Source organism: Jaculus jaculus, chromosome 6 (assembly GCF_020740685.1).
Source record: "Jaculus jaculus isolate mJacJac1 chromosome 6, mJacJac1.mat.Y.cur, whole genome shotgun sequence".
Classification (NCBI taxonomy): Eukaryota; Metazoa; Chordata; class Mammalia; order Rodentia; family Dipodidae; genus Jaculus; species Jaculus jaculus.
In genome coordinates this window covers 140,016,966-140,031,423 of record NC_059107.1, presented here as the reverse complement: position 1 = coordinate 140,031,423, position 14,458 = coordinate 140,016,966, and the positions used below count along the sequence as shown (strand labels likewise).

The following is a 14,458-nucleotide window of genomic DNA, read 5'->3' as shown; positions in this document are numbered from 1 at the left end:
TATGTGAGCCAGTAACCATACACAGCTTGGCAGACAAGAAAAGAAATAAAACAAACATGAGGAAGGTAGGAGAAATGTTTGTTTTTAATTTATGAAGCATGCAGAAAAGTAGAGATCAATACAGCAAATGTTTGCCTTAAGAAAGAATTTTATAGACACAAGAGAAATCTCTTGGACGTTCTTCCATGAGCTCATTTTTCTCTTCATCCAAGAGATGGTCACAGCTGAAATTTGTGGCTAACCAATGACTTGTATTTTGTTACATATTTATTCATGCAACAAATAGTATGTCATTTTACCTGCTTTTAAATTCTATATAAATGTTGTCTTTACACATACACCCACATACATACACATTCTTTGCAACACTTCAACTTGCCTTTGAAGCAAATTCAAGTTGAGAAATACCTACTAATTAATTGTTTTTTATTTTTAATTTTTATTTATTTATTCGACAGAGAAGGGGGGAGAGAATGGGCTCATCAGAGCCTCCAGCCATTGCAAACAAACTCCAGGCTCATGCGTCCCCTTGTGCATCTGGCTACCATGGGTCTTGGGGAATTGAACCTGGATCCTTTGGCTTTTCAGGCTCATCCATCTATAATATCAATATGACATACTCCTGCATAACTATGCTCTTGTTTATCTGTTCTTCATTCTGAGGGATATTTAGTAGGTGCTTTTGTCTGCTTGCCTTTTGCTATTAGAATCAAGTCATCAGTGAATAATTTGCCCAAGTCTCCTGCAGCACTAAAGTAAGAATTTCTCTTATATAACACACCAAAATCATTTTAAATATGAAAAAATAATGGCAAGGAGTAGTTGCCAATGGACACCTCCCACATCCCACAGTTAGGAATATGTTCAGTCTGATGCATAGATAGAGTATATCAGTAAATGAATTACATATATAGTTTTATGAAAGGAACACATCCTTGATGGAATTACTTATATGTCATTTGTTAGGCTTTATGGGCACTTCTAAGTTCCAAGATAAATAAATTAATTAATTAATTAATAAATAGATCAAGTCTTGGACAGAATTAAACCCAAAGGAACGTGGGCTAGGCATACTTATGATCCCCTTGAAGTAAGGTTAGAAGGTTGTGCCCCTGAGAATGTGACCATATAAACTATGGGTCAGAGGACTCATTCAGAGCTGATTGAGCAGAGCACCTTGAAGCACTCAGGAGTCCAGGCACACGGGTACCCCACAACCAGTGAACTGGGATGGAGGATTTGCACGATGTGGTCCCCAAGAAAGAGGGGTGGGGGCAACACAAACCACAGGCAGAAAGCAAGTTTCTGTTGCATTCCAGGATTGAGCAACTGTCTTCCTACGATTCAGTGAAGGAGAACAGGCGGGAGAGGAATGGGGATGGTGCTAAGCCATGAACCAGACTGACTTATAAAGCACTCTCGTGAAGACTGACAAATCATATACGGAAACAGCTGGGTTTCACTACCTATCCCTTAGCTAGAAGCTGGCCTGTCCTCCCTCCCTTTGCTGCCACCCTCCCCTTTCCCCAGTTTTCTCTTCTTTTCCTCTCTTGGCATTTGCTTCTTGCAAGTCTGTTATAATTAAAACAAATGGAAACATCACAGGTGTCTGCTATCAAGCATTTTCAGATACTGTATATTGAGTTGTTTTTTTTCTAAAAAAAAGAACAGTTACAAATTTGTAATTTGGTCTTAAGAAAACTGAAAGACACTTCTAGAAATAAACACATTTTTCATCCTGGTAGATGTAGCATTTTTTTGTTTGTTTGTTTCTTTGTATTTCAGTCAAGTTCATCATTGCCTCAATGCTTGGAACAGAAAATTCCAGCTTTAACTTGTGACTGCTGCTCCTAGTTTAGAAGATACAGGAAATTCTAGAATGATGGCTTAAAACAGAGAAACTGGGGCTACATGGTCTAGGACAGTTTTAATGCGTCTCTCAAACAAAACAATACTCAAGAACAATAGGCTCTGTACATAACAGAAAGTGGAGGGAAAGGTTATTTTATTTTAATTATTTAAGAGACAAGGGGAAAGGGGGAGGAAGGGAAGGGGGGAGAGAGAGGCAGAGAGAAAGAGGGAGAGAATGAGTGCTCCAGGGCCTCTAGCCACTGTAAACGAACTCCACATGCATGCACCACCTTGTGCATCTGGCTCACATGGCTACTGGGGAATCAAACCTGGGTCCTTGGGCTTCACAAGCAAGTGCCTTAAATGCTAAGCCATCTCTCTGGCCCAGGGAAAGTTTTTGAAATGCATGGAAATATTATATTATCTGCAATAATTGGAAGGGACACGTTTTTCCTAGTATACTGTCGGAGATAACATTGCCTCTCACCATCATCATGTTTCTTAGAGCATACATTAAGATCTGAACAATATTTTTTAAAAATCTGTAGGGCTGAGTATGGTGGCACACACTTTTAATCCCAGCACTCTGGAGGCAGATGTAGAAGATCACTGTGAGTTCGAGGCCAGCCTGAGAGTACAGAGTGGGTTCCAGGTCAGAGAGATACCCTACCTCAGAAAATTAAAAAAAAAAAAATACCCCTGGCACAAATGATAGGTGTCCCATTTTAGCTTGAGGTTCAGCTATGCTTAACTCCCTCTTGACTTAAAAGTTTCCTAGAACCACACATTGGGTATAAGGATGCTGGCAGCCAGTTTATCAGTGAAGAGCTCAAATTCCTCAGGCAGCATCTAAATCCTGGCTCCACCTGTGACTGAGGTCATTCAGCAAGTGACCTAAGTGCTCCCACACCCTCTTCTCTGATGTGGAACCAGCAATATAATGTGCACCATGGCCATAACTCTTATGAAAACAGAGGGACATATTCATATCCAGTAGTTACTGATGCAATACCTGGCATGGTGAATAGTTCTAGAAAAGGTTGACAACAGAGGCAATGGTCATGATAGTGGCGGTTTAAGCAGTCTCTGCCTCCTTCTTTCTTAGAGCTCCATAGATCCAGCTTGCCTGGGTCATGAGCATCTCTTCATCCATATATTTGCTCAATAAATATTTTAGGCCTCTACCATGTTCTAGAGTTCGAAAATATAGTATGTCATATGAATCTATATTCACTAACATTTTGAATGAAAATATTATTGCATCCAACTTGTAGAAGCTTAGCAGTGAAAAATGTAAGATAAGACTATGTGTTTTTGGAAAATAAACACTAAATTGAAGTGCATGTCATTGGTTGTTATTGTGATACTTTCATATTAGACATGTGTCTCCCTTGTCATTAACCTGCCAGACCTTTCTTAGCCCTTGGTCACATTTTGCATAAAATAAACTTCCTATATTTAGGAGAAACACAACCCTTTCAAAGGGTTCTTTGTCCCAACAGGGACATTTATAAACCCTCATTCTAAACCAAAGGACTTGGCAGCCTGCCCCATAAAGAGCCATCCCATTCAAACAAATTTTCTAAATCAAATCTCATATGAAGGTAAAGTAATCAGGCAAGGCGTTTCTCCCCAGACTTATCAATGTTTGATTACTTTATTATGACATGGCTTCCTGCAGGTCTTCCTGCCTTTCGTTTCTTTCTCTATCCTGCACCTATATCTGTCTTCAAAGTCAAGTTAACATTCATTTTACTTGTTCCTTTTTCTCATCAATAAGTATTGAATATCTTCTAGTGCCAGGAACTCAACCACCCATTCCATAGCCACCTGTATCTCATGCTATCATCTACTGACTCAGCCCCAGCTGCTCGTTCTAGTTCACCTTTCCAGTGAATCCTCACTTGCATCATAACCATACAAACTCCAGTGAGATTGCAGGAAAGTCCTATAGATTCTCCATATGTGCTTCAATTTTTAGGCCTCTGTTCTCCTTTAGTAACCTCACTTCTACCAGATCTTCACAGCAAAGTTTAAAACACCAAATTTTTCCACTCTTAAATGTCTTGCTTCATTTCCATTATGTAGTATTATAGGACAATTCTAGTTCAGTGGCCCCCAAACTTTGGAACTTTATGAATGTCTACATTTTAAAACTGGGTGACAATATAGAGTTACTCCTTTTTCTCTTATGATCAACTGAGGCCACTGAAAATTACTAGTAAGAACCTACTATTGCCATTACTTTATAAAAGAAAAGCCTGCTTAACACCACAGGGAAGTGGGACTAACAACAGGAAATACATTAAACCATTTAGCTTTGGGAAAGTATACCTTTATTTATTCATTCATTTATTTGTCTATTTTTCTTTTGAGTATCTATTCATGGGTCAGAGGCTGGAACCATATGTGTGTGACATTGTTAATATACTAGACAAAAAGAGCTGGAAAAGCACAGTTCTCTCTCAGTTGAGAAGGAGATTGGTACTCCCTGCAGCCTGCTACATAAGGCCTTGTGCTAAGCATCTTATTACTTTAACACATACAGAAGGTCTATGAGGTACACATACATGTCCTCATTCTTATCAATGAAGAAATAAAGGCTTAAGCATTACAATCAATTTTTTGAAGCTGTAAAGCCAGCAAGTAGTAGAGAATCTCCACACCAAAGCTTATATAATTCCAAAACTGTTGCTGGTACCTCCAAAGCTGGTACCTCTCAGAAATATCAAATATGGAAGGCCTGATCTGTTCAAACTTCTTCCCAAATCAAATATACAAATTTCCTATAAAATTCTGTTAGCTATAGGAGGAAAGCTCTAGAAACAATTAAGTCCCTCCTTAGGTTACCATGTACAGGATGCTCAGGGAATGATTGACACCATCCAGCTGAACAGGGTTCCTCCTGATATAATACAGCCATTGGAAAGATCAAAAAGCCTCTCAAGGTTGAATATGGAAGGCAGGGAGACATCAAATGGAACCTGAAAAATCATAAAAGTGTATGTGAAATGCATTATTTCAGATTACTGACTAGAGTTAAACTACCCCAACACAAACTTTATACAATAATTTTATATACCACATTGTAAACTTTCATGCACAAGATAAGGCACAAAGTTTTGTATCTCCATGCTGCTGACATGTTGAATATGCCACTCTATATCCAACTGGAATTTGCAGATCAGCTTATAAAATATAAAATACTTTTAAACTTAAGGACTATTAGTATTTATATATCCTTGTACTTGGTTCTAAGTATAGGACTTTGGTTTTGTTTCTAATGAAGTGTTTTCTTTTGCAAGAAACTGGTCCATTGAAAAATCTCCCTCACCTCCTCTTGAGCCTAAGTCCAATCACAGTCACAGGAAACCAACACATTAGTACACTAGGTTTGAAAATTACTCTATCTGAAGGAGACACGAAGTTCCATGACCAACTAGGGAGGCCAAAGTCATTCTGAGAAAGCTAAAATTAGAAAATAAAGACTGATTCTGAGGTCCCAGCATGGATCCTGAGAGAGGGAGCAAAAATGATAGGAAATGAATGTCTACTGTTAACCCACTGCACATTCTAGCTAAATACTTTTGATAATGAAGGAACAGAGAGATGTGATATAGAATGACCACACTAAATTAGAGCTTTGAGGGTCTGGATCCTGGTAAGGAATTTAGGATAAGTTCTATTAAGTTCTTGTCTACTTATTAAATGAATCATCTATTCCTTAATTCTTAGGAAAGCATAATGAGTCTAAAAGTGGAAACTAATTTTGTAAACTTTTTATTTACTTTATTAAATTAAAAAAAATTTCCAGTGATTTCTAGAACTTTAAACAACGAAGAGGGAGATAAAAATAAATGGCTGGGAGATGGCTCTGTGAATAAAGCACTTGCTCTACAAGTATGAGGACCCGAGTTCAGATCCGCAGAACCCGTGAGAAGCCAGGTGCTGTGGTGGGCATCCGTGATCCCTGTACACCTGCCATGAGGAGGAAAGTGGAGACAAAAGATATGTCTGGAAACTCATGGGCCAAGTGGCCTGGCAATTCAGTGGTACACAGCAGGAGACCCCATCTGAAGTTGGAAGGATGATCATCCAAGGTTGTCCTCTGACCTCCATGTGGGCACTGTGACACGAGCTTGTTGACACTTACACACATGAACATTGCACAAACATACACACACCAATAATATATTAGCATTTCTCTTCCTTAATCGATTTGCATGTAACCAGTCTTCTCAGTTTGGGGAGAATTAGGCTTTTGTTTTTCCTGAATGGGATAATTACATCTCTGCTATTTACTTCTTCAATCAACAACCTGTAAGACAAATCCCTCCTTAATTATGGGAGGTAGAACATCTACACGGAGGCAAGGGGTGCCATTTCTATACTAAGGATGACTGATGCCAAATCAGACTTCACCATGCAGGCTGTGGGGAGGAAAAAAAGTATATGATCTATGTGAACTTTAATTTCAGTACACATAAAAAAGAAGTGATAATAGTTCCTGGGTTATATTGCTGTAACAAGGATTGAAGGAATTCATACAACTGAAACATGTATGGTGACACTCAGTGATGACTGCACCATATTATCATTATTGGACATGTCCATTTTAATAGCTACATGGCAGGTCATGGGCTCACCAGATCCTGATGCAGTCCATCATTCTCCAAAACATTCTCTTGTACAGGTTATTTTAATTTCTATACTGCTGAATCCCTAAAGTTGTACTGTTTAGTTTAAAGGATGCTTACCAATATCTATTGCCAGAATTATTGTCTACATCAGAGAATAACACTTAACATTTCAGCAAGAAATATGTGAGGATTTTCCCTGACCAAAAGTATCATATTATGGAATGTTACAAGCCTTTACATTGTTATTTTTGCTATTTCATTACCATTTTTTTAAAAAATTTGGAATAAAGGACAACAATTTTGCACAAGTGTGGTTGTATTTCTATGCACATGTGTTTGTGTACGTGTGGCTATACCCATGTGTATGCGAATGTGTGCACACATGTACATAGGTGCACATGATGCCAGAAGTCAGCATCAGATGCCTTCAACAATCACTATTCGGCTTACTTGCAGATAGACAGATAGACAGACAGATAGAGAGATAGATGAGACAGGGTCTCTCACTGAGCATGGAGCTCATCATTTTGGCTAGACGAGATAGCCAATGAGTGCCAGAGAATCACCTGTCTCTGCCCCATCCCCCAACACTGGGATTACAAGTATGTGCCACTACACATGACTTTTTATGTGGGTTCTAAGATCTATACTCATTTCCTCACACTTGTGCAGCAATAGTTTACCCACTGAACAATCTCCTCCTGCTCTGATGAAAACATTTTGGCAATTTTATGCTAACTGCTTTATTAATTCATTGCAACTATATGTGTTTACCATGATTATTTTGGTTGTATCTCATTGCTCCTTAACTGTACTAAATATTCTGTATTTATAGTAATAAAATAACTCACGCCCAATTTAATAACTCTTACAGATGATTTCAAAGTATAATATGAGAAAATAATAACTGCTATTCAGACATGGATATTGTCTCTAGTATTAGCTCTCATTAATGCTCAAATCCTTCCATGTTTAAATAGTTTTTAAAATATGAAGTGGTCAAGATGGTTTTGTTTAACATTACAGTTATCATGGTAACATAATTTATATACAAGATACAAATAGAACATTTTGATTTCTGATCCTTGTCACTGAAATTCCAGGAGCCATTTGTCAAAGGATGAAGAGAAATTCCTGAGTTTATTTATGAAGGTCACAGACAAGGCTTCACATCACAAGGATAAAATACAAGTGCTGTCACTCAGGAGTTTCCAGTCCACATTTGTCCTCAGGAGAAACAAACTAAAATGTCAGGCCCATCCCTGGTGTATCATGCCTGCCTTTCTATAAACCTCAGGGATCCTAAGTCCTTGGTAGACGTCAAGCACTTTAAGTTCTATTTTTTTGTACCATTCTAAAAATTAGTCTTCTCGGAACACAATTCTAAGGTGAACTTCTGACTAAGTTATACCATATAGACAGAAAGAGAAATAAGTATATATGTATTTAAATGAACATATTGATGAAACCACTTCTCAGATCAAGAAACAAACATATCATATCCACATGTGGAACTGTGGCACAAGCAAGGTGGAGGCAGGAAGCTCACAGGCACACAGCCATCCTCAGCTACATAGTAAGTTTGAGACCACACGCTACATGAGACCTTGCCTCAAATATTCCAGATAAGGGCTGGAGAGATGGCTTAGTGGTTAAGGCAAAAGCAAAGCCAAAGACCCAGATCTGATTCCCATGTAAGCCAAATGCTCAAGGTGGCACACGTGTCTGGAGTTCTTTTGCAGTGGCTGGAGATCTTGGTGTACGCATTCTCTCTCTCTGCTTCTCTGTCTCTCTCTCTCTCTTTCTCTCCAATAGATAAAGAAATAAAATGCTTTTTTAAAAAAAATCCAGGTAAAATAAAATAAATAAATAAAAATTTAAAACTAAAGAAATAGACATACACACTATTGGGTACACATATATTTATTTCCAAGCTGATTTTACCAAAAACTTCTAGTTGATATTTCCCACCAGCAAAGTATGAGTACTCATTATTCTATTTCTTCACAAATTTTGATAATTTCAGCTTAAGATTGTGGCCACTCTGGTGGGCCTCACATGTGTCAAAATGCCTCTGTATGTTCTTTCTGCCATGTCCTTGACATCTAGTAAGTCACACGTAATGGTATAGATCAGTTTGTTAATGTCCAGGCCTTCTGCCTAGCTTCTATGGAGTTGTCTTTTTCTCCTTGATGTAATAGAAATTTCAGTATAATCTAAAGCCATACCCTTTGTTGGATATATAAGTATATAATCTCCCATACATATTATATTTAAGATAACATACTATATTTAAGATATAATAATATCTTGATTTCCTCAAGTTTTCTCATTTTACCTTCCCCATTTAATTCTATAATCCACTTAGCACTGATTTTGCATATTCTGTAAAAAGAAAAAAAAAGGATCAGACAGGTTGCAGTTCCACATAGATCCCCAATTGGCTGAGACTCATTTATTGAAAAGATTGTTTTTCCTTGCTAATCATTTTGGAAAGTCATCTTTGTCATAAGTCATGGAACTGCATATGTCTGGGTCCCTTTCTGAGCTTTATCATCATGTGTTTATAGAACAGAGATCATATGTCTTGCTTTCTACCTATCTAGACTCTCTGTTCTATTTACTCCTACTCCAAGATCACTATGTGTCATTGTGGCTCTTTAACGCCTCGAGTCTGTGGCACTAGAGACTGAGCCCAGGCCCTCAGGAGTGCTGGGCTGGTGCTTTACTTCTGAGCCCGAGTCCACCCCCAGCCCCTGGCCCAGACTACTCTAGCTCTGCACTAAGACTTCACAGCAACAAGCTTTAGTCTATCAGTTCTGTTCTTTCTCTAGATGGTCTTAGTCAATCTATGTCTTCTATATAGCTATGCACATTTTATAACTATATGATGAATAACTTATTTTTTTCATTTGTAATTCTTGTTTTTGCTACATAGATATAACACATCTTTATTTATACTATCTAAAGGGCTAACCTGAAAACTATTTTGTATTTTCTGTCTGTGAATAATGACAGCTTAATTTCTTCCTTTCTCATACCTATACCTTCTAAAAAGTTCTTCCTCTAAAGATCTACTATGAAATTAAAAACAAAGGTAGATGTCAATAACATATGACAAACTGCCCTTTTGATTTAAGGGGAAAAGGAAAGGCTATTTAACAAATAGCCTTGTAAAACTGTTTGCTATTGCTGTGGTACCCTTCTCTCTACTTACATCAGACCCTGCATTTACTAAATTTATTCTTAGGTTTATTTATTTATTTATTTATTTATTTTTTAAAAATATTTTCTTTTTATTTATTTATTTATTTCACAGAGAAAAAGGGAGAGAGAGAAAGACAGAGAATGGACATGCCAGGGCCTTCAGCCACTGCAAACGATCTCCTGATACGTGCATCCTCTTGTGCATCTACCTAATGTGGGTCCTGGGGAATTGAACCAGTGTCCTTTGGCTTTCTAGCCAAATGCCTTAACCGCTAAGCCATCCCTCCAGCCTGATTCCTAGGTTTTTGTTATTTTGCCTCTGTTTGGAAAAGAGCCTTTCCATTTCCATTTTAAATTAATTTTTTCTAGAATCAGGAAATTGTCTGAACATGGTTAGGATTATTTATAAAATAAGTATTTTATGAAATATTAAGATTATGAAGCCATCGAAATCATGAAGGCTGGTTTCCAAAGTTGTGTGAAAAATGGGAAATTCGCCTCAAATCATTTAAACTATGACATTTTTGGGACTTTGAATAAAAGGATAGAGTTTGAAGATAAGGTATTTCTTTGATGATATTTCATGTTGTGTGTGTGTGTGTGTGTGTGTGTGTGTGTGCGTGTAAGAGAGAGAAAGAGGGAGATGGTGTATGAGTGTGTGGTGTGTGTGTGTGATGGCACATCCGCATGTGGTATATGCATGTCCATGTGCCCTTACAGAGCCCCATGCTTGTCTGTAGTGGGTGTGCTTGCCTGCATGGCCAGAGCTGAACATCAAGTGTCCTGCTCATCTGTTCTTATTTGAGCCCAAATCTTACTGATCCTGGAGCTTCCTGTTTCTTATTTCTCTTTCCTGCTGCCCCAGCACCCCCCTCTAATAAGTCCAGGTCTCTGCTCCCCGGCCTGGCTGGGGTTACAGATGTATGTGGCCATGCCCAACTGATTATCTGGGTTCTGCAGGTTCAAACTGAAGTGGTGTGAGTCTCTTTGGGTTTTCATGATTGCACAGGGAGTGTACTTAACCACAGAGCCATCTGTCCAGGTCTTGGAGATATTTCTTGACCTCTATGTAAACAGTTGTGATTTATTTGGATATTTAAAATGAGTCCACATGTGCTTTTAAATAGTGAAACTAGAGACTTTAAGTGACTTGCCCAAGGTCCCTCAACCAGTCAGTGTCAATTAGGATCCATGTCCAGGCAAATGGCCTTAATCATAGCCTCTCCATACTTTAGTTCACAGCTAATGTCTGAGCTCCTTCCTACCACACCAGCTAACCCCTGGTAGTCCAAGGCTGTGTGTGTTCTGTTGTGTTTGAGCAGTCTCTCCCACTCATGCCTGGCTTCATTCTCCTACTCCCCCTTTATGGACTCAGGAGAACCCAGCACACCCACACTTCTCAAGCCTCAGGTTTCAGAAATCTGTGGATGGTTCCTAGGACTTCCACAGAGAATTCCTTAGGTAAAGCTGACTTTCCAATGAAATCACTGAATTTGTTATTCAATACAGAGAAGATTTATGGTGACACATTTATTTCCTAAGTAAGCTCTGAATCCAAATTGTAGCAAAGAAATCACGGCTCCCTTTCCTGGGTCAGGAAAGACTTTCTGGAAAGGTCTGGGTTGAGGGGGCAGAAGTATGGCAAATAATGGGAAATTTGTTTAACTTTAAGGAGCAAATATTAAAGAAATGATGATGCTTGTGCCATACCAGAGCGAATAAAAGTCTAAAACAGTGAAAAGAAGGGAAAGGAATTTAATCAAGTAGGATACACTCAAGAAGTTCATTAACATCTGGCCTGGATTTGAACTGGTTTGGGGCTTTTGAAAGCCATTAGAGAACTAAAGGTTATTTGCCAATGCTGTGTTTTATGAGCTTTAGCACAAAAGCTATAGGTTACTGAAATGAAAATTTTTATTACTTGTGTTCTATTCCAATAATTTTTTTCAATCAAAAGGAAAGTTAGTTGGTCATGATGATTTACACCTATAATCCCAGCACTTGGGAGGTTGAGTCAGCGGGACTTCCATGAGCTCAAGGTCAATCTGGACTACAGAGTGAGATTCTGTATCAAAACCAACAATACATAATGTTTTCAAAATAGTTTTGATTTTGGGGGGCACCCCCTTCGAAATCTCTTCTTATTCTCTCAGGTACAATGTTAGCCACATTTTCACAAATAAGTGTTAAAGGATGAAGGACGGGGAGCAAATTTCTAATCAACTAGGTTTGACCATTTTGGTATTGTCATTGGTAAGTCACATTTTGAACAACTGCAAGTTTGGGGATATGGATGGATTCAATAAACTCCCTCCAAACACTCTGAAATAGCACAAGAGCCACAGCAACAAAATATTTAATAGTGTCAAGGTAAGAAAGCAGTAATATTTTCATACAAAATTCTCACATCTATGTGTTTCTGCCACATTTTCTACCTATTCTTAATATATCACCTTTCTTTGAAGTTAATGATTTATTGGATTTTTTTCCTAGACTAGGGGAAAACATACATTTCAAAGGAGAAAGGATAATATGATACTAGCTTACTTAAGAATCGATATCATGGGCTGGAGAGATGGCTTAGCAGTTAAGCGCTTGCCTGTGAAGCCTAAGGACCCCGGTTCGAGGCTCGGTTCCCCAGGTCCCACGTTAGCCAGATGCACAAGGGGCGCACGCGTCTGGAGTTCGTTTGCAATGGCTGGAAGCCCTGGTGCGCCCATTCTCTCTCTCTCCCTCTATCTGTCTTTCTCTCTGTGTCTGTTGCTCTCAAATAAATAAATAAATAATAATAATAATAATAATAATAATAATAATAATAATAAAAGAATCGATATCATGAATTGACTGGTGACCCATCTAAAGCCAGTTCTGGATGAGAAAAACTAGATAGATTCTGTCTCACTGTACGTTGTGTTCCTAAGAACACCCTTGTGTCAGCAACCCTACATGTTATTCTTCCACTAACCAGAAACAACATGCAACTCAAAAATGTGAAAGAAGCTTTCATGCAATGCCCCAGGAAAATTCACACTTTTCTGGGGATGAAATTGTCTTTTCATCACTTTAATTTTTATGATAATAAAGCTTTAAATATGACAGAAAAAGTGTTTTTAGAGTAACAGAAGATCAAATGGTCATATTGGTGAGATGGCAGAAATCTTTTAGCATTAAATTATAAAGAAATAATACTGCAAGAGGCATTTAAAGTATTTTATTTATTTATTTGAGAGACACAAAGAGAGAGAGAAAGAGGCAGATAGACAGATAGAGAATGGGCACACCAGGGTCTCTAGCCACTGTAAACGTACTCCAAAAGCATGCACCACCTTGCGCATCTGGCTTACATGGTACTGGGGAATTGAACTTGGGTCCTTAGGCTTTACATGCAAGTGCTTTTATGACTGAGCCATCTCTCCAGCCTGCAAGAGGAGTTTTCTGTAGTAGTTGTTGTTTTGTGCCCCCCCAGAACAATAAGGAAACTGGAATTAAAGTCATTATTTGATATCTCTCTCTGGTGTTTCTGAGTTGTATCCTTTCTGATAAAACTGAACACTGTACATAGAGTGCTTCCCTAACTTCTCTTGAATTGTTCTATGAAATACTGACGGTAGAGCAACTTTTAAACTTGTAGTTGTCTGGGAAGAAGTGGGAATCTAGTGGCACCCTATTTGCAGCTAGTGGGACTGAGCCCTTAACCTGTGGGGTCTGTGCTAACTCTGAGTCATTTCAAAGCCAAAGTAGGCTGCTGGACAAATAGTTGGTGTTGAGGAGCTACAGAATGATTACATGTTGAGAAAAGGCCATATAACAATCTGGGGATGGTAGCACATGCTGGCCATTTCAGTACTTTGGAGGTTGAGGCAGGAGGATTCAGTTCAAGGTCATCGTTGGCTACATATCAAGTTTACATCTATGTCAGTTACTCTTTCATTGCTGGGGGAAAAATACCTGACCAAATGCAGTTAAGGAAGGAGGTGGGTTGATTTTGGCTCACAGCTGTGAGGGGATGTTTCACCATGCCGAGGGAAACTATGGTGGGAGCAGATAGTGAGCATCATATTGTCCTCTCAGCAGGAAGAAAACAGACAGCACACTTCCTCTAGCAAGGCATGTCTCTGCCTGCTAAAGGTTCCACAACTTTCCATAGCACCACCACCAACTGGGGGTTCAGTCCTCAAGCCCATGAGTCTATGGGGGACATTTTATATTCAAACCATCACAGAGTAAAACCCATATACTAGTCACTTGTAGAAACTAAGGCAGTGAATGATTGTGACTGGTGACTTCTACTACAAGCCTCTCCCTCCTTGCTTCCCGTTCACCACACATTGTCCACCCCCACCCAGCCCAGGAGGCAGACACACCTTCCACTTGATGGAAAGTGAAATTCATCATTGTCTCCATTACAGGCACCTACTTTTTGTAGAGAACCATTAAAGAAAACAATCCCACAAGACCAAAAGACCCTTAAAAAACAAACAGCAAATCTTTATGCTGTATATACCCAGAGCTTTCCTGACTGTTCAAGACCCAGAGAAAAGAACCTTTGAAGTCTGACACCCTGCTCTGCGTAATGAATAGCTGCTCTCTCTTGCCAGGATAACATCCTTCAATGTGTAAAGAATAAAGGATCCCAAACAGAACTAACTAACAAAGGGTTCTAAATTATCCTTTAAGATATCCAAAGCTCTGAAAACCAGAAGTAAGAATTATACAACGAACCGTCTAGCAGGGTATCAAGGTTAGTTTAGATGCAGTGG

At 38.8% G+C, this 14,458-nt stretch overlaps 2 protein-coding genes across 2 annotated transcripts in view; both read right to left on the bottom strand.

Annotated features, from left to right (window-relative positions):
- The window catches only part of Nedd1 (NEDD1 gamma-tubulin ring complex targeting factor), an 83,576-nt gene extending 78,860 nt beyond the window's left edge, over positions 1–4,716 (bottom strand). The window contains exon 1 of the mRNA XM_045152553.1: positions 4,702–4,716. The gene's annotated coding sequence lies outside the window, so the exon portion shown is untranslated. The remainder of the gene's footprint in view (positions 1–4,701) is intronic.
- Positions 4,171–14,458, bottom strand: part of Cfap54 (cilia and flagella associated protein 54) — a 290,039-nt gene continuing 279,751 nt past the window's right edge. The window contains exon 68 of the mRNA XM_045152254.1: positions 4,171–4,835. Within this exon, the coding sequence (XP_045008189.1) occupies positions 4,716–4,835 (120 nt within the window). The 3' untranslated portion in view covers positions 4,171–4,715. The remainder of the gene's footprint in view (positions 4,836–14,458) is intronic.